This window comes from Erithacus rubecula (genome assembly GCF_903797595.1).
Source record: "Erithacus rubecula genome assembly, chromosome: 25".
NCBI lineage: Eukaryota > Metazoa > Chordata > Aves > Passeriformes > Muscicapidae > Erithacus > Erithacus rubecula.
Genome location: NC_136677.1, coordinates 6,450,928 through 6,471,167, shown reverse-complemented (window position 1 = coordinate 6,471,167; position 20,240 = coordinate 6,450,928). Strand labels below are relative to the sequence as shown.

General features: G+C 47.2%; 1 protein-coding gene across 4 annotated transcripts in view; it reads left to right on the top strand.

Moving 5' to 3' along the window:
• Positions 1-20,240, top strand: part of ARHGAP32 (Rho GTPase activating protein 32) — a 236,236-nt gene that overhangs the window by 144,410 nt on the left and 71,586 nt on the right. For all 4 annotated transcript variants that reach the window (XM_079326642.1, XM_079326640.1, XM_079326641.1 and 1 more), the window contains 4 exons: positions 14,292-14,429; positions 16,244-16,336; positions 17,774-17,896; positions 19,923-20,000. In XM_079326642.1, coding sequence (XP_079182768.1) covers positions 14,292-14,429; positions 16,244-16,336; positions 17,774-17,896; positions 19,923-20,000 — 432 coding nt within the window. The remainder of the gene's footprint in view (positions 1-14,291; positions 14,430-16,243; positions 16,337-17,773; positions 17,897-19,922; positions 20,001-20,240) is intronic.

Here is a 20,240-nt window from a genome sequence, read left to right as displayed (position 1 = left end):
AGAAGTTGGTGACATTTGGATCCAATGACCAGGAAGGAATGGGAGGAACTGCACAGCTGAGCATCATTTCTGCCATGGAGATACTTCACCCCTGCCATCCCATGGCCTCTCCCAGTGTCCAGGGGAAGATTCCATTCCATCACACATTGGACACCAGCAGTGTCTGCTCCACAGGAGAATGGAATGGGAGGTGTGAAATAGCTCATGGAATGATGGTGCAGTGGGAACAGATTTTGGCAGGGTGCATCTGGATCTAGCCAGAAATATTGAAGGAGGGAGGAAAGAAGCCTTGAAAACCCAATCTGGCTTTCCTCACCCTTTGGATTTGCTTCCACTGCTGGTGTTCAGGCAATGCAGCAGCCTGAGCTGTATCCTGGATTGCTCAGATGGACACAGGAAATTCTGTTAGGGAGGCTGGATCCACAGGAGTGGAAAAGCTGAAATAGCTGTGATTTTCTGCAGAGCAGAGAGCAGAGTGAGGGTGACTGCAGCCTTGGAGAGCTCAGTTCAGCCCCTGGGTTTGGGGTCAGTGCTGGGCCTTGCCCAGCTGGGGCTCTGCAGACCCACCCTGTGTGCTGTGGCCCTTCAAATGGCATTTTCTGTGCCAGTGCCCCTGCAGCAGGCAGCAGAGCAAGGCTCTGAGCAGCAGATATCCCACACATCCAGCTCAGCCTTAGCTGGCTTTGGCAGGACACAGCTACTCACACTGAGGGAATTCCATCCCACTCCTTGCCAGCTGTAAGTATCACTTTAGTGGTATAAAGAGAATTAGTGCTTGATGCCTGTTTTGCAAAACCTTCCCAGATAAGGTTTGAGAAGGCATTATTTGGGAGGTGTATTTGTGCTGCAAGGCAGCTTGTGAAATCCAGGCTTTGTGCAGGGTTCATGGGGCTGGGTTAGCTCAGCTCAGCTTTCCTTCTACTTAAAAACCTAAAAGAATTAATCCAGTTTATTAGTTCTTAAGAAGAAGTGGGAATATATAGAGAACTGTTTCAGAGAAGAGGAGAGATAGGATTCTTCTTTTGATTCCTTTCAACAAATTTAAGCATGAAAACTCAGAAATGACAAAGGAAGGGAATTAAATCCTATTGGGAAGAGCCAATGATGGGAGGGTTTGGTTTGGGTCTTTTTCAGCAATGCAGGTGGATTTTTCTTTTTTTTCCCATGTGAGATTGCACTGAACTTGTATTTTTAGAAGATGGATTTCAGGACTGCTGTGAAAAGAGTGATGTTATTAAAGTAAAGGGTCAAGTCCTGCAAGGGTGGTGTGAGGACTGTACCTGTGAACCCTCTGAACCTGGAGACATTAATTGGTAATCCCTGTGGTTCCTGGGGGAGCACAGGGGATGGCTGAGACCCCTGAGGAATTCTGTGAAAGTCCTTGGATGGTGTTTGCAATCCTTGGGAGTTTCCACAGGGATAAGAAAAGAATTTACACAGTCTGAACCATGTTTGAAAGGGGTTACTTTGTTTGTGCAGAATACATCAGCACAAGTCAGAGCCTGCAAAAGGCTGGAATGGGCTAAGGCAGTCCCCATAAGGAGGGCTGAAAATGTGCTTTTGGATGTTTGGGGGTTTTTCCTGTGATGTTAAAGCTCCCTGTGCACTTATTTAAATATTATAGCAGAGGAATGCCCAGTCTGAGCTTTTATTATGAAAAATGAAGGAAACTTGTAAATGCTGTTGCAATGTGAATTTGTGCTGTTTGAACACCTCAAGCATCATTTTGTTGACATTTTGAGTGTCAGAGAGAGAACAAGGGCTGGAGATGTTTTCACATTCTGAGGGAGCCTTTCCCAAGGCTTTGGCTGCTCATGTCCATGCTCCCAGGGCATTGCTGGGACAGGAGTGACAGGCACTGCTCAGAGGGATGTCAGCCTGCACAGCAGCAGGCAGGGCTGACAGTCTCAGTGGTTAAACACAGGCTGCCTGCTGTGCTGCCAGCCCAGCCACAGCACCTTTCCTGCTATTTCCAGGGGTAATGCCAACAAAGGAAGCCTTTTTCTGCTGCAGCACTGCTGCATTTCTAAGGCTGTTCCCAGAGCAGAAACTTTTGTGGTCCAAGCAGGGTTTTATCCATTTCCCTGCTCCCATTTTCAGGCTGGCAGGAGCTGAGCCATTTCTGTGGCACAGGATGCCCAGTGCTGTGCCCTGTTCCTGATTTTTGTTCCAGCAGGGGCTGTTTGCTTTGATGGGTGGAATCAGGTCCCTGGTGCACCAGAGGAAGATATTGCCCCAAACCTCAGCCACTTGTCCCAGCTCTGCCCTGCAGGAGATTTGAGCTGGGCACCTTCTGTTTGAAGAGCAGGATTTGCCAAGCTCTGAAGGCATCCCCATCCCACATTTCCTGTGCTATAATTCATGTTCAAGGACACAGGAGGGAAGGCCAGGAAAAAAAACAGGCTCCAAGGAGGGAGAGCAGACAGGACTCCCCATCCTGGGTGATTTGTGGGGAGGAGAGAGTGGAAGATAATTCCCACAGGATCTTACTCAGAGGAGCAACATTTCAAGTGTGGTTTGCTGGTTCTGGCTGCCTGGGATAGTCCAGGCTGGAACCACAAATTGCTTGCAGGAGGATTTTTCAGTCAAACATTCAAAGTAAGGTTGGGCTCTTTGTCTTTTTTATTATTAGTTTCTGATTGAAACTCAAACACCTGGAGAATGGGAACTGAGTAAGGGCTATTTCACTCCTGTGAAAAGCTCTTTAAAGAGGTGACTGAAGGACAGATTCTAACTCACAGATATTCTTCTGTGTGCTTTATATACATATAGAAATACAGAGAGGGGAAAGCTTTCAGGCCTTTGTTAAAGGGATAATCTGTGTGGGGCATCCAGGTGGATCCTTCCCAGTGCAAAATCTGTTTTCAGAATGTGAGTTAACTCCTTCTCCATGTCTGTATAGGATTTTCTGCCTTGATTTAGGATTTTATGGAACAAAACAAAAGCAGTTAGTGGGTGCTTTTATTAAACAGTAAATTTTCACAGGATGCAGCCTCCTGTCCCTGCCTGTGTGTCCTCACTCCTTGGTCAGGGCCAGGCTGTGTGTGCTCAGGGCTCATAAAAGCTGCTCTGCTTTCAGATCCGTTAAAATTCTGGTCACCAGATGACCTTTCATGACCTTTCCCCTGCCTTGTTTTCTGTTCTTCTTTTCTGCCTCTTGGTACCATTTGCCTGAAAATGACCAGGGAAATGAAATTTCCACTGAGAGGTTGTCCATGAGTTCAGTCCTCATGTGTGCAGGTGTTTGGAAATGGAATCATGAAATGTTTGAGTTGGAGAAGAACTTGGGGCCCATCCAGTTCTACCCCCTGGGCAGGGACACCTTCCACTAGACCAGGTTGTTCCCAGCCCTATCCTGGGATGAGCCAGCCACAGCTTCTCTGGGTATTTTGTAAATCCACAAAACCTTTTTAAAACCTGCCCACAGGCCTTTCTGGCTTGGATATTTCTACCCCATCCTTCCAGATGTTTCCACATGTTGAAACCTCTGTCCTAAGCTTTTCTCAGGCATGGAGGGCTGTTTCACATTAGCAAAAGAAAGCAGAAGCATTCCTTGTTTCCACCCTGCTGATCCATCACTCCCGTGCTGTGCTCTGGTGGATCTGAGGTCACACACTCCCTGCCTCCTGCTCCCTGCAGCAGTAAATAAAAACGAAGTGACAGTGGGAATGAGAATTAACCTAGAATGCCTGAAGCTGGCAGGCAGCCTGCAGGGTGCTGCTGGGCTGCCTCAGACCTCAGGAGATCCCAAAGCCAAGGTGGAGGGGCTTTGAAACCCCTGGCTCTGTTCCAGGCTTTGGGGAAGTAAACTGCCTTCTGTAGGGGTTGAATTAAATCTGAACTGGATAATTAACACCTAGTACTCTGTAGCTGGCATGGTAACACTGAAGGATAAAGTAATTTAGTAATTGCAATAGTGTTATTAAGGACATTGGTCTGACTGGCTGGTGTTGAGTTTTCCTGCAGAACTGGGTAGGGCAGCACTCCCATGCAGCAGGATTAACATTAGAGTGTGCTGTGTGCTGTTTGAGAAGCAGATTCACCATTCCCTTTGTTCAGCCTGATCCTTAATCCTCACATGGAGTGCTTGAGGTTAAAGAAGCCCTCTCAGACTATGGAGTCCACGCTGTGCCTGATCCCCCCTTGTCACCAGCCCAGAGCACTGAGTGCCACTCCAGGCCTTCCTTGGACCCTCCAGGGACCTCCCTGGGCAGCCCCTTCCAGTGTCTGACCACCCTTCCAGGAGAATCCTCCAGCCTGGCCCTGCCCTGGCACAGCTTGGGCCATTTCCTCTTGTCCTGTTTGGACATGTCACAGTGGAAGTGTCAGTTTGAAGGCAGGAGGGGTTTCTGTCCCATCCAGGAGCAGCACTGCACTGTTCCAGCTGCATCCATGTGTCCTGGGGCTCTGGGTTCCCTTCCCTGCTGCTGGGACTGCTCCAGCCAGGGCACATTCACTGCTTTGCTGTGGAGATCCATCCACTGCTAATGAGATATGAAAAATTACTGTCACCCTTAAACTTTAGTCTTTAATTGCTCCATTCATGGCCCTCTTTGGATTTTTATTTTCTCTATTTAATTATTTCAATGTGTATTGTGACAGAAATGGGATCAGCTCTTTCTTTTCTTAGCTCTGGATGCATGAGATGCAAAACCAGGGTTGTAGCTGTGTGTGGATTTTGAATGGAATAATTTATTTATAGAGTGACATTGCAGAAATAAAAACTGTTGTGGAGCTATTGGTGCTAAAGCACATTTTTTCAGCAGGTGCACTTCAAGCTGTCCCCTCAGCATGGCAGGGACAGAGGCTTTCTCTGCTCAACCTCCAGTGGAAAATGCTCTGGGGAATTTATTTGAGGATGGGTTCTGCTGGGAAAAGAGAGAATCTGGAAATACCTCCTCAAGACAAGAGCCTCCCAGTTCATCAGACCTGCATGGGGCTGGGCTGCTGGGCAGTTCTTGCTCAAAGGGAATGTGAGTGATGATAACAACTTCAGATGGTTTCCCTGATGGAAACCCCCCAGCTGAGGGGAAGGGCCGGTCCCTGCTCCAGGGAGGGACAATGAGCAAGAGAGAAAATAATTTTTCAGGATAAAGCACAATATCACATCAGAGTGCTGCCCTGAAAGGGTTTGTGTGAGCAGCAAGGGCTCTCACAATTCCATGACAGTTTGTTAATGTTGTGTCCTTTGGGCATTTTGCCTTCAGACAGAAAACAAGGCCAGAATCTGCTTGTCCCCAGACTGTGCTCTGGGCTCTGGCACTGAGGGTGGCTGCAGAAATCCATGGGGACAGAGGGCTGTGATGGATCTTGGCAGGGCTCCTGACTCTCAAGTGGTGCTTTGGAGACAAGGCTGGGCCCAGCCACAAATTGAAGGGGACACTTGGGTAGTTCTGATGAGACACTGAGTCCTCCCCACAACTGAGCAAGTGCAGATGCTTTGCAGAGGAGCCCTTTGCCTACAGTTTACTTGTTTTGCAGCTTTTCCAAGTCCAGAATGAGAGCAGGATTGTGGTGGATATTCTTTCCTGCCTTGATGTTAATTCCTTATGGGGAGGTTTTCCATTCACACATTTTCAGTACCTGTTTACCTGGGAAGGGTGACAGACTGCTGGGACAAATCACCTAAAACAGTTTCTTCCATCCCATCCTGTGCAAGGCTGCCCTGATCCCCAGCAGGCTGAGGAAGCAGGAGACAGCCCAGGTGAGCAGTTGTGGTGCTCAGCCTCAGGGTAGGTGGAGTTCACAGACCTTGAAACAGCATCTGCACTTCCAAATCACAGATTCACTGCACATAAAATGCAGAGCAGGCAGGTTGGGAAAGGATGGCTTCAAAAAGGCACAGAAACCACATCAAAATAAACAGTGTGTGTGTAAAGGCAGAATCATTGACTCATGGGGTCATTTAGGGTGGAAAAGACCTCCAGAACCATGGAGCTGAACCTTTGCCACAGCACTGCCAAGCCACCACGAATCCATGTCCCCAAATGCCACATCAGCACACTTTTTTAACTCTTCCAGGGACTGGGACTCTACTCCACTGCTCTGGGTAGCCTCTGCCAGGGCTTGGTAACCTTTTCCATTAAAATAATCCAAATTGTTATCCAACCTAACCCTCCTTAGGGCATCTTATCCTAAAGATACTTCAGGGGTAAATCAAATATGCATAATTTTCACTGTTTGTAGCAAGTATTTACTGGCACAGAGCCAAGTGGCAAAGTACACAATCCCAACAGTTTTATGAAGTTCTCATGGATTATTAAAGTGATTCTCTGTAGATAAATTGGAATTGAGCTGTCTGGGTAATAAGAAGGCTGAGAGTGCCACTGTTGCACTCAGTAAATAGAGGTGCTTTGCCTGACTGCATGTTCCATTAAAATAAGTTTTGTTTAGTGGAGTCAATCACACAATTCTCAGGGGGAACCTGATTTGAGTTTAAATTGTTAAATTTGAATTGTAAAATTGTTGGGGCTTTCCCCGATTTTTTGCTGGCTTGGGCCCAGATTTGTTACACTGATGGAGAAGGTGTTTTTTGTCACTCTGAGGATGTGCCACAGGCTGGGGGATGGAGGCATCACAAATAAACACAGGCTGTATTTCCAAGGCTGGAGAGCAGGTTTGGCACCAAGGACTCAGATTTTGACAGATCAGGAAGGACTTTCTGTTTTTCAGATGGTGCATTTTTAACTCATCTCTGGGTTTAAAACTGTGCCTTTATTTCAGACATTGTGGTTTATGTTTTTAAAAGCCCCCATCAGGGACATTGGATGTTGAAGTTGATCTGTCTTAAATATTTCATCTCCTAGGTCTTGGCACCACTTTTCACTCTTCTTCATAAAACTGATGGCTGCAGCTGCCAGAAAAGCAGCTGATTTTCCATTTTGGCTCCAGCTTTGTTCACAAACCTTCCCATAGCTGCTTCTGTGTCTTGTGCTTTCTAAATAGTATTTCACCCTTCCAGCCTCTGTCCTTGAGGCTTGATCAGCTGCATCTCTAACACCCTGCTTGCAGATCTTTTCCATGGATATACTCATGGTTTTTATCTTTAACCTTGCCCAGAGGCATTTCCTACTCTGTTAGTGATATTTTCCAAAGTGTTTCTTCATTCTGGGGTGTCAGGATGAGCAGAACTGGAAGGGAGCAGTGTCATACACAGCAGGGTTTTGTTATTTCCCTGCTCTTGAGTGGCTGCTGTTTGTAAATGATGTGGTGGATGTCTGCTCTATGGCATGGCAGTCCTAAAAGGGTCATGGGAGGGTTTTCAAATAAGTTTTTTGGATTTGGACCTACAAAAAAGCCTCTTTTCTCCTTCCCTTTTCTCCTTTTCTCTCTGGTAGTTTGTTTTTGCAAAAAAATGCTTCTGTGCTCTGATCAATTATATATATATATATATATATATATGTGTGTGTGTGTGTGTGTGTGTTCAAAGTCAGCTGTTTGCTTCCATGATCTGCCTGAGAAATGAGATTTAAGAAAATTGAGATCTCTGATTGCCAAAGCTGCTGATGTTGTAGGTGACCTCAGGCAAGGAATTTGGGAAGTTTTTGGAAATAGGAAAAAGGGTGAATGGCTTTCCACTAACAGGGAGCATGATGGAATATTGGCCAGGAATTGTTCCCTGTGAAAGTGGGCAGGGCTGGCACAGGTGCCCAGAGCAGCTGTGGCTACCCCTGGATCCCTGGCAGTGCCCAAATCCAGGTTGGATGGGGCTGGGAGCAGCTGGGACAGGGGAAGGTGTTCCTGCCATGGCAGGGGTGGGACTGGATGGGATTTAATGTTCCTCCCAGCCCCAGCCATCCTGGGGTTCTGTGATTTTTCTGTCCTATTGTTTTAATAACCTCAGGCAAGTAGTTTTCAAAGGTTTGTTTCCCTTTGCTCTGAAGGCTGTGGTGGCTGCTGGCTTTGAGGAACTCTACTCTGTGGTTGAGTGCAGAGTGGTTCATGGCACATTTGGGCTGTGGGGTAAGGAGGGAGCTGTGCTTAATGTCCATACAACCATTTGTAGCTGTGCATGCACCCCTCACTGCCCTGCTACCTGGAGCTTGGTGGAATTTCAGTTCCCTTCCCTGAGCTCTGCTTGGTGGCTCTGAAGGGTTTGTTTGAGAGCTCCAAGCTCTCGTGTCCAAGTACAATTTTCTGAAGTGCAGAGAAGCAGCCCCCACACTGTGCCTGCCCTCCCCTCAGCCCTGACCCCCTGCTCCATGATGGGATTTTGCTAAAGAGATGATGGATATGGAGCTGTTTAAATTACAGCGTGTCAGGAGAGCAGGGGTTTCACTCACATGTAAATCCTGGGTTGAGTTCAGGGTCTGTCAGGCTGCCTTTCAGAAATGGGCTGGTTCTGGGAGGAAAAATGGCCCTTAGGGTTTCAGGCACTCTGTTTGTATTGAGCTGCCTTGCTGGGCTCCTTCTCCTCTGTACCTGTACAAACCCACTCACCCCAGAGCCTGAGCCAAGGGTTTGTTTACTCCTGGCAAAGCTGTTCCTCTGAGGGACACAGGAACCACTGGAGCTCATGCTGTGTCCCCTTGTCTCCTGGAGAACCACACACCTGAGGGGGTGATTTCCCAGACTGTGAGACAGACAGGATGGCACTGCTGTCACTCAGCCCTGTGTCCCCACGTGTGCTTTGGGGCTCCCATCTGTTATTGGAATCCAGCAGCACAACAAAGCCTAATTTTTATGGGGGAAAAGCTGCAGTGGTTTCCATTAAATTCCTTTTTTTTTACTAGTGAATGCAATTAATTGATAATGAACCGATAATTAATGCTGAGAGATTAATTTATGCTGTGGAATAAGGCTAATAAGGGTTCACCACATAAATATACCAAATTTTCTTCTTTGCCTTGTTCTCTGTCCATTTTATATTCCCTCCATCTTGTTCCTCCCTTGTGCCCATGTGCTGTGATTCCAGGTGGAGTGCTGAGGTTTTAGTGTTTCATTCAGAAATAAAGTACTTTTATGTTGCCTTAGTGCAAGCTCCTTTTAAGTTTAAAAGATTTAGGATTTCCTTCAAGTTAGAATAACACACCAAAAGTCATGTAATCACTTTGGTAAACAAATGTAAGTATAGATAAAGTGACCTAAGGCACCAGCTAAAAACACTTCCTGGGTGAACTCCCTGGGATGGATTTGATCCATCTTGCTTTCTGTTTTGACTAAATCTCTAAACCATTTCCACTGTGACTTGAAACATGAAAGGGCTGAAGGGTCAGGTTGGAATAACATACAGAGCCTGAGCCCCAGCCAGCTGTGAGTCACCCCTGGCAGAGTCAGCCTCTCCTGCTGGGTGCTGCTGCCTCTCCAGATATTCAGCCTGGGCTGTTTTCTTACTGAGGGGTCACTCTGAACTGACTTTTGCCTTATACTTTCATCTCATTTTCTGCTCTTGCTCTCTGTGTGGGTTCAGGAGAGCATCCATGTGTTCTCTCTGAGGAAATAAGCATGTGAACCAGAAGAGAAAGGTCTATCCCTGTCTTTAAATAAATAAATCCTAAGTGCTGTAGAGCAAACCCAGTCAGTCTGTGGGACAGGAAGGTTGTGTGTGCTGGAACTCAGTGGCAGCCTGGCTGGCTTAGAGAGGGATTGATGGACAGGATGTGGTCCTGTCTGCTGACATGGAGACAGATCCAGCTGGAAACAAGAGTTTTTCTTACACAGCAGGAAGATCTATAAATCTTTAATACGAAATTCTAGCATGTTAGTTTTGTGGATGGGTGGTACCACAAATCCTGGCAGCAGCTGGACCTCTCTTGCAGGCCAGGTGCCTCTGGGTTTTGCTGAGGGCACAGCAGGAAGAGTTCCTGCTGCTGGATGCTGAGTGGAACCAGTTAAACCCATGTTCAAATATTCCAGTATGGAACTGACCTGGACTAGGGGAGCCCTGCTTAGAAATGAGCACAATTCTTGTACTGATAATTGAAGTATTTGGGGATGGTGGAGCACAGAGAGGCTTTGACCATGGGAATGAAAATGCAGGGAATGGTTTAAAGCTGCTTCCTCTCAGATTTGCAGTGGGCAGTGTCTGTCTGTTGGTAGTGAAGCCATCACTGAGCAGTGGGTGTCAGGATGGGATTGGGAAGAACGGGAATGGGAATGACACTGCTGCACTTCTCAAGTGCCACAGGGTTGGGCTGAGCTTAAGGGAGTAGGAAACTAGTCCAGGCTGTGGTTGCTCAGTGCTCTGCAGGCACTGGATCAGCAGAGCTGAAAGCATTCCTTGTGGAGCTGGCTCTGGATCCCTGTCCCTCCAGTCTCCTCCCGTGCCAGGTGGAGCCTGGAGTGTCTCTGGTCTGTCATCTGGCTGTGGTGGTGCCACTGATGGAGGGCTCCAGTCTCTGCCTCACTGGAGATTAAACCATCAGTCCAGTCATCCACAAGCATTTCTTTAGCATGACAGCTCTCCTTCCTTTGATAATTGGAACAAAGTCAGCAGCTCTGGGCAGTCTGAATCTCACCAGGCTCTCATCATATATTTAATCCTACCCAGCAGAGCAAGGGAGAACAGACCAGGGTGGAAAAAGAGAAGGCATGAGACCAGATTTTCCATTCTGTGAGGAATTCCAGATTTGTCATGATGCTTTTCATTGTGAGCATATCTGTAAAAAGAGATTTCAAAGAGTACATTGAATTTTTTTTTTTTTCAGGAGGAACATGTTTTTGAGTCAATGGTCATTTTTTCCTTTTAAAGATCCTGAAACTATTTAATGGCATTATTAAAATCTTCACTTGGTACTTGATTTTTTATCTTGAAGAACTTTGTCACAGCCAGGTTTGTAGTTGAAGGTCTCAGTCTGGGAAATCACTTTGTGCTTATCTTCATCTCTTGTGTCCCACTGAAGTGAATGGGATTTTAGCTTGTGGTTCTGTAAATCAGGACCATTAATAATTAAGGAAATTAAAAGTAATTATTGAATTAGAAAATTAGAGGCTGATCAAAAATTTATTTGAGCAACAGTTTATGGAAATCATTAAAAATGTGAAGAAGATATTTTTGCCATATGGATGTTGAGTGCCTGAAGCACCAGAAATATTGAGCTTTGCTATAAAACACAGTTGACAACACAAGACCAACTTAACAGGCACTTAATTATGTCTAATGTTTTATTAACTCTCTAAATTAAAAAATAATCCTTTTGCCAAACCTTTCTGGCACTTGAGAACTTTCAGGAAAGGGGAGCAAAATGTACATTTTTTATATTGGTATAGGGAAACCTTTACAGTGTTTTGGATCTGGGATGAGGCTGCTGCTGTTGCTGCTGCTTTGGCTGTGCCTCTCTGAGACTCTGGCTGGGAGAATCCAGACTTTGCTTTCCTGTGATTTGTGCTGGAGATCTAAGGGCAAGCACTAAATACAGTCCAGTTCCTTCCTCAATTGCTGCAGTGATTCCTTCCTGTGAAGTTAATTGCATGCCATGTAAATGTGGCTGAAAAATTTGTACCTTAGGTTCCAAATCTGAAAAAAAAACTTTGCTTAATACAACTTGAAGTCCAACCTAAAGCTGGGAGATTTTTGAAGTGAGTTATGGCAGGCTTAAAATTGTAGAATATTGGTAAATACTCCCCATTAGGGCGTTGGAATGACATTCTGCTGGGTGGAAATGTGTGTTACCACTCCTGAAGAGCTGCTCTGTGCCAGCACAGCCTGTGCACCATCACTCTGAGGGAGACAGGAATTGGCAGCCCCGTGCCCAGAAAGTGAAGGGGCAGGTGCTGAACTCTCCTGAGAGAACTGACAGAACCTGAGGAACAGCTGCAGCTGTGCCAGGGGAGGTTTAAGTTGGATTTTAGGGAATGGCTCTTCCCCCAGAGGGGCTGGCACTGCCCAGGCTCCCCAGGGAATGGGCACAGTCCCGAGGCTGCCAGAGCTGCAGGAGAGTTTGGACACCAGGGATGCTCAGGGTGGCATTTGGGGGTGTCTGTGCAGGGACAGGAGCTGGACTGATGATCCTTGTGGGTCCAGCTCAGGATATTCCATGATTCCATGGAGTGTCCTGTGATCTTATTGCACAAGAGCCTGATATCCACGATCCTGGGCTGAGTGATCTGAGAATGATGATGAGGTTCTGGCCTCCATGCACCTCCACCATCCCTGTGCTGGAGCCTGGGCTGCTGGCAGGGCTGGCTCAGGGCTGGCTCAGGGATAACTCAGGGCTAGCTAGGGATAACTCAGGGCTAGCTAGGGATAACTCAGGGCTGGCTCAGGGATAGCTAAGGATAACTCAGGGCTGGCTCAGGGCTGGCACAGGGCTGGCTCAGGGATAACTCAGGGCTAGCTCAGGGCTAGCTCAGGGCTGGCTCAGGGCTGGCTCAGGGCTAGCTAGGGATGGCAGAGTGAGGCAGAGCTCTGCTGGTTGCTTAGCAGCTGCAGCTGCAGTTTGGAGGTGCAGGAGGATCCCGGCTCCCTTCACGCTCCAGCTCTGCTGCCTGCTCTGCTCCAGGAGCCTCCCGTGGGGCCAGGGACTCTGCTGCTGCTGTGGGGTAAGTTGTCCCTGCCCAGCCATCCCCTCCCCTGCTGCTGCAGCCCCGTGACCGTGGTGTGGGCTGGGCTGGGCTGGGAGAGGCTGATCTGCACCCTGGCACAGCAGGGGCTGACCCAGCTCTGCCTCCCGGCTGCATTTAACTCCTACTGCCTCCTTCATGGCAACCAGACTGCAAAGCTACAGGCCAGCCTTTGAAATGAAATGTAAGGGAATTAGTGGCAGGTTTTTTGACAGATCATTTTGTTGTTGGGGTGGTCATGGAGGAATGAAATGCCTGATTTGGTGGCAGAGGCAGATCCAGGATCGCAGAGATTTCTCAGGCTGCTGTTCCCTACACTGGGGACTGAACATTGAAGGTCACACTGGCAGCTCAGTGAGAGAGCAAGAATCCCTTAATTGCAAAAGATGGAGAAATGGGGAAGGCTTACAGCTCCCTGAACAGAATTAGCCTTGCACTCCTGGTTTTATTTTTCTTCTTTAGACAAAAAGTGAAATGATATAATGTGGAAATTTATCCTGTGTAGGTGCCTTTTGTAGGATTGTGAAATATGTTGATTTCTCATGAACTGAAAGGAGAGTTTATGGGCACAGTCACAGTGTGGAGTTGTCTTAAAGCATTGGGAATGCAGCTGGGTTAGAGTGTTTGTATCTGCAATCGCCTCGCAGGCTTTGGATATCAATGTAAAACTGATGCTTAAAACTTTGCTGACAAAGAAAACAGCGTAGAGGAATTAAAATGGAATTCTGAATGGCCATGCCTTTTGTATCCCAGGGGAGAGGGCACCTGGCAGAGCCCTGCCAGCCATGCACAGCAGGCAGCACTTACAGCTCTGTCCCTTGGTATGTCCCCCTGACAGGCACCACACATCCCCTGCTTTCTGCTCCACCTCCAGCCATCCTGTATCCCTTCCAGCCCCCAGCACTGCCTCTGAGTGCCCCTGTAACCCAGAGCAATCTAATTCCTTGATTCTTTCACATCTCTGGCAGTGTCCAAAGCCAGGTGGGACAGGGCTTGGAGCAAACTGGGACTGGGGAAGGTGTCACTGCCCATGGCAGGGGTGGGACTGGGTGCTTTAAGTTCCCTTCTATCTCAAACCATTCCAGGATTCTGTGATTAATGACTCTTCATAAAGTGCTTTGACCTGTAAACTGCTGCATTACAGCATTTTTTATTAATTATAATAGGCCATGGAGCATTTAAAAGTCATCATTAGATATTAAAACTTCACAAAGCAACCTGTTCTGTGCTGCCACAGTCCCTTCCTTGTCCCCTGGAGCAGTCTGTATCTTGTCTATATTTTAATTGGGGAAATGATATGCACTCAGGAATAAATCTGCAGTTAGAGCTGTTCATCATGGATTGTTTTCTTAATTCAGCTGAAGGTTTGCCTGGGGCACCTGGCAGAAATTTTGCAAGCTTCAACCCTGCCTTCAGATCTCTGGGTTTATATGCTTCTATCTGTTTGGAATCTATTTCATGCCGTTTATACAATCACTTGGTGATTTACATTTGTGCAAGGCCACCTTGTGTGGAAAAACACTACAAAATCCTTGTAAGACAGGTGGAAGTTAAAGCTCTGGATGGATCTCATGATGCTGGGCCCATCCAACCCACAGTTAAATAATTCAAACAGGACCACTACCAGCTGGCTTGAGCATGAATGGCTGCTGCAAATGAAAACGTGAAAATGTTACTCAGACACTTCCATCTCTTTCAGATGTTTTAAGGAGAAAGTGCTGTTTGTGCTCAGCTTTGCTTTGCTCACTCCTGCTGGGGAGCTGCTGACAGTGTGCTGTGCTTGTGTGCAGGGCAGGAGCTGGATTGTGAAGAGGAGCTATGAGGATTTCAGGGTGCTGGACAAGCACCTGCACCTGTGCATCTACGACCGGCGCTTCTCGCAGCTGGCGGAGCTGCCCCGCTCCGATGGCCTCAAGGACAGCCCCGAGGTGAGGGAGCCTGGGGCTCTGCAGCACCACACACTGCCTCTGCTCTGGGGCACCCTGGGGCCCCTCTGCTGGCTGCCAGGGACAGGTTCTTCATGGCAAACGGTACCAGGGGCTGCCCAGGGCATTGGTGGAGTCGCCATCCCTGGAAGTGTTCAAACGTGTGTGGATGTGCCACTGGGGGACATGGTTTAGTGGTGTTCCAGCCTCCAAATTCCAGGTATTTCTAGTGCAGGGTAGTTTTATTGCAGCCTGGGTCACATCTGAAAACTGGCTACCACAAGTAAAGTCAGTGTTGTCCACACCTAATTTCAGTGATCTAAAGGGAAATGTCCTGCCAGTTCGGACAAATTAATTAAGCTCCTGAATCTGGAATGGTAATTGAGTATCAAAAAGCAGCTGTCCTTAGATAGGAATTTGGTTTTGCCTTTGGAATCTTTGTCAATGTTGTGGGTATTTCATGGCTTAGTGTTACCAGCTCAACATTGCCAGGAAATTGTGCTGCCTAAGGCTGCAGCGCTGCAGAGCAGTCCCATTCAGAGTGCTGGCTTCCATTTTAAACTGCCTGTTCCTAAACTGTTTTTAAGAGCATTTGCATTAGTGTGTTATTTAAATGGTCTTTAAAAAGCTCTTTATCCTCAATGAGGGTTTGTTTTTTTTTTCCCTCAAGAGATACTTTTCATTTCTTGATTTACTGTCTTCACCCAGAGTATGATGAGCTGAAATTACCTCAGCTTCTTGCTGCTGATAATTGGAAGATTTATCCATGTCCAGAAAAATCTCCTGGAAAGCAGCAGGTGAATCTTGGCTGCATCATTTTGGAGGACATGGACACTGAAATTAGTACCCCCTGGAATTTTACAGGGTATTTGTCATGGAATTTTAGGAGCTGATCATGCAGCCCCATCACTCAGCAGAGAGACTGATTTATCACTTGCTTTGGCTTCACACAGGGTATTTCTGAGAAAGATTTAAAGTTTAAATTCAGCAGAAGCAGCAATATTCAGGACCATGAATTTCTGGTTTATTTTTAATTATATTTCAGACATTCCTATCTCTTGCATCTTTACTTGTACCACTGATTTGATTGGACTTTAGAGCATGAGCCTGAAAATCTGCATTCTGTCTACAAGCACAGAGGATGTGAGGATGCTGTGAAATGTAACTATAGCTGTGGGGTGTCTCATCAAATTTTTTTATTTTGAATTGGCCACATAGGAACAGATGTTTGAGGAAAACAATGTTTGAAATAGTCCTACAGATTCTGGGCTACAATGCTGCTTTATACCACTGTCACTGTGAGACTTTGGAAAGACCTCAGTGGCTTCTCTGTAATAAAAACCAGTTTACTGTTACAGAAGGGACATGGCAAAGTGTATTTTTAAACCCCTCTTCTACTGCTTGAAATACTGCTCCTTGGCCAGGGGGTCAGTTTGAGTTGCCACATTCTTAAGGCTTTGTGAACATGAGGAAGTGGCAGCCAGGAGTTTGTTCACTGAGTGGTTCTCAGGTGTGTTTGGTGGCCCTAAGACACATGAATTGTTTGTGTGTTAAGTAGATTCAAGGTATTTTGACAAGGGAAGTTATGAAAATCTGCATGAATCTTACAAAATGATAATGCTTCCTCACCCTTTCTTTTGGTGTGATCATTATAACCCTGTGTGTAGCTTGCTGTCCTTGGAATGCCCTTTATTTGCAGAAGGGAATATATCTCTGTAACTCTTGCCTGTGGCAGTGGGTGGTTTCTGCTCTTCCCTGAGCCTCAGAAGGCTCTCCAGAGGCAGGTGCATTAACCACTGTGTGTGTTTGTGTCCCAGCTGGTGACCCAGATGCTGATGGCTTACCTGGCTCGGCTCTCCAACATCGCAGGCAACAAGATCAACTGTGGCCCTGCCCTCACATGGATGGAGGTACAGCACAAACCTGGGCTGGTCCTTGTTTCCTCACCTTGGAAATGCAGCAGGCACTCACCTGCTCTTTCCAGATCTGTTGTTGTCACTGCAATTCTATCCTGAAAGCTTTATTCCCTTGTTAGCAGCACGCAGAAGTGTAGAACATACAGAATCAGAACCAGTATTAAAAATATTGAGTTTTTTCAGTTACCTGGATTTTGTCTCTCAGAAACATATTGTTCCTGCTGATTTTCACAAATAGAGGAGGTGGCAGTCCCAGTGGGACTGGGTTCAGGGCTGAACCTCCCAGTGGTGGGTTGTAGAAGGCTCACTTATTCCAAAGCTCACTTATTTCAAAGCTCACTTATTCCTGCTCTCCATTTTGCCAAGGCCATGCTGCAAGTGTGGCACATTTCTAAAACTCAGCTGTCTTTGTTATGGTGTTTCCCTTCTGTCATGGGGTTTTTTTAATCATTTTTCCCTGTGGCAGCTCCAAGCCCAGTAAATACTCCGTGCTCCTGTTGGCAGCCCTGCAGACAGAGGCAGCCTTGTGCTTGCAGTGTCACAGTTTGTGTGTTGTAACTGCAGCTGCAGCTCTGGTTTCAGGTTTAATGCTCTTGTAGCCTTTAAACAATAGCCCTTAGTGGGAGGAGGGCAGGGAAGGCTGAGTGAGTGTCCAGCTGTCCCTGCTCAGGCTGCCTGCAGACGTGTGGCTTTCCATCCCTGCACACCAGGAATAGAAACAGCTATTAATAGATTGTTGCAGCTCCTTTCAAATTCTGATAAGGATTTATCAGTGTGTTTTCCTGCAATTTTCCCCACTGATATCCTCTTCACCCTGAAATCCCTTGGGATGAGAAAAATCTTGGAAAGTGGCAAAAGGAGGGAGGAAATTGTGGAGAGAAATAAGATGTAGGATTCACAGCAAAGAGTAGGCTTGGAGATCACAGCAAACCCAATGCACATGCAGTGCAGAATAACCTTTGTGACTCACTGAGAATCCTACAGAATTTTACAGAGAAATCTGGGAGTTTTGGGTGTAGGCTGATGATTGCAAGCAGGGGTGCCTATTTTCTTAAAAAAAAAAAAAAAAAAAAAAAAGGATGGGGAAAATGGAAGGCAACACTGGATTTTAGTTTGACAGCATTTTCTTCTTCCCTTGAGGAAATCCTTGTAGAGGATTTTTGTACTGCCATGAAAAACCACTATGATTTGGTGTGGGAGGTGCAGACCCTCACTGTGTGTTGCTGTTTGTACACAAAGCTGCACCAGCCCATGGATGGGCACCCCTGACCTTCTGGAACCCCCCATGAGTTGTTCTGTCTGTGCTGTGCCCTCTCTCCTGGGGCCCAGGGCTGGGCTGTCTCTCTCAATCAGCTTGAAGCCTCTGCACCACTGAAGTGCCTTCTTACTTGTCCTCAGCTGCCTCACAGTCCCCTGTGCTCTTTGTTTCAGATTGATAACAAGGGGAATCACCTGCTGGTCCATGAGGAATCATCCATTAACGTCCCTGCTATTGCTGCTGCCCATGTCATTAAGAGATACATTGCTCAAGCAGCAGATGAACTGTCCTTTGAGGTAAATAAAAGCACTTGCATTCCTTGTTGTCAGCTACAGATGAGAGTAATCTGTTTGTCTGGGTCTGTGTGCCCATCAGGAGTATGTCCAGACACTTCCACAAAGTTCTGTGAGGTGAGGCTTGGAAGACTGAGTTAAATATTCGATCTGCAAAGAGTTGGATACAGGGAGATGTTCAGTCATCTATAAAATACAGCTTTACTTGGCATTACTATTTCTGATTAACCAGCTCCTGCCAGCTTCTCTGGGCTGTCCCTGAGCACAGCCTGTTTGTTTTCTCTTCAGGGCCTGTCCCTGTGTGTGTGGACACAAGTTTCATTCTCCTTGCCCAGGTTACACCACCTGGGTTCCTCTGAGCAAGTCCCTGTTGCTAACCATTTTTAAGAGCTTCTGCCCCCATGAGAAGTAAAGAACCACACTGGCAAAGGATTGCTACTTCAAGGGCAGGTGATGAACTAAAACTGGTCTGAAAATCCAGCACAGGAGCTGCTGTGGAGCAAATCCCTGAATCTCAGGATGGTTTGGCTTGGGAGGGATCTTAAGACCCATCCCATTCCACCCCTTGCCAGTGGCAGGGTCACCTTCTAGTAGCCCCAGAGTAGCTCTGGGTTGTTCCATATCCCATCTGAGATCTCCAGATCAGACTCTGGAACCTTTTGGTTGTCTGGCAGTTATCTGTTTTACCCAAAAAGCAATAATTATGCTCTGGTTGCCCTGTGCAATGGTTCTGTTTCTACAAAACACCCTGAGGAGCTTTGCAATCACATCCTTGGTGTGCAGCACAGGAATTAAAAATAACAGTGATAGTCTGGTGCTGCCAGGGGTTTGTTGGTGCTGGAGTCAAGGCAGTATTGGCATTCCCCAAAGAAGGGGTGGTCAGAGCAGCTCTGAGCTGGGATGCAGGCAGCACAGGATCCAGGCTGCTTGGCAGCTGTGAGAGCCCTGAAATGGCACTTCCTGCTTGTACATCTTGCTCTGTGCAGAGGGGAAACTGAGGCACGTGTGGCTTCCAAGGGTGTGCAGTGAGACACCTCAGCAGGACTGACACAGAACAGGATCAGGTGTTTTACAGTGCTCAGTCCTGCCCCCTCAGCCAAATTATCTCTGTGTGTACTATTCTAAATTTCTAATGGGCAGTTGCACAAGCAGCTGACTGGGCTTTGCTCCCCAGTTCTGAGGGACATCCTCAGTGTCTCTGCTCCTGTGGTGGCAGCAGTTCCTTCATGGACATTTGCTGTGCTTTTGGTTCACTATTCTCTGGAGGAAATAATTTCCCCAGGTCTCATCTCTGTCTGCAAACAGGGATTGTGTTGTGTTTTCTGTGAAACATTTTGAGATCAATCAGTTTAAAATATCTGCTGAAAGTTGGGCATTGCTGGCATGAATTTTTGCCCTAACTACCTGCAGTATTTATTTAGGTGCTGTCCTTTCTCATTTTCTGTAATGGAGGCCACACAGAGTCTGATTCAAACCAAGCCAAATTTAGTATTGATTATACTGATTTCTTTTTGAACCATTGCAGTATTATATTTTTATGGGAATGAGCAAAGCTTCAGAAAACCTGTCTGGTGTCCTTGGCCATTTTCCATCCCATTGCTGTAGCACCACTTCTCCTCTGTTCACTTCCTAACCCTGGGCAGCTCATCTGGGGCAGTTTGGGAGCTGCAGATTCAGCTCTGCACTCTTTGCTGAGAGAGGGGGCAAGGAGACATGAGAGTGCCCACAGACACCTGGATAGGGCAGGGAGTAAAAATCAGCTCAGCTACTTGAGCAGGTTCTCCCAAGTGTTTGACACTTTAACCAGAACTCTTCTGTAGCCCTTGCCAGGGGCCTGCTGCTCCTCAGGTCCTTTTCCTTAGGAACAGCTGGATCCTGTGTGCTGGATAATGTCCCACTCCCAGCTTGGCTCTGCAAAGGCAGATGTGCAGCTGCTCCAGAGTTTTGCAGTTTTTTGCAGTCCTGAGACTGTGGTTATGGGAACTGTGCTCTCCTCCTGGCTGTGACTGATGCTGTCAACCTTTTGCAGGTGGGGGACATCGTGTCTGTCATTGACATGCCACCAAAGGAGCTGACCTCGTGGTGGAGAGGAAAACATGGGTTCCAGGTAGGCACCAGCACAGCCATGGCAGTGGGACTGGAATAAAAGCAGGAGCTCAGTGCTGTGCTCCTGGAGCTGCCATGCCTGGGATGAGCAGGGTGTCCCTGCCTTGGTGTAAGGGGACTTCTCTTCTCTCTGGGCTGGGGCTGGAGCAGACACAGGCTCTCCACTGGAAGTTTCCTTCCCCCCTCACCATGGAAGGAGGACTGGCCATGGCCTGTGATGGACAGCTGGCCTGATGGCAGT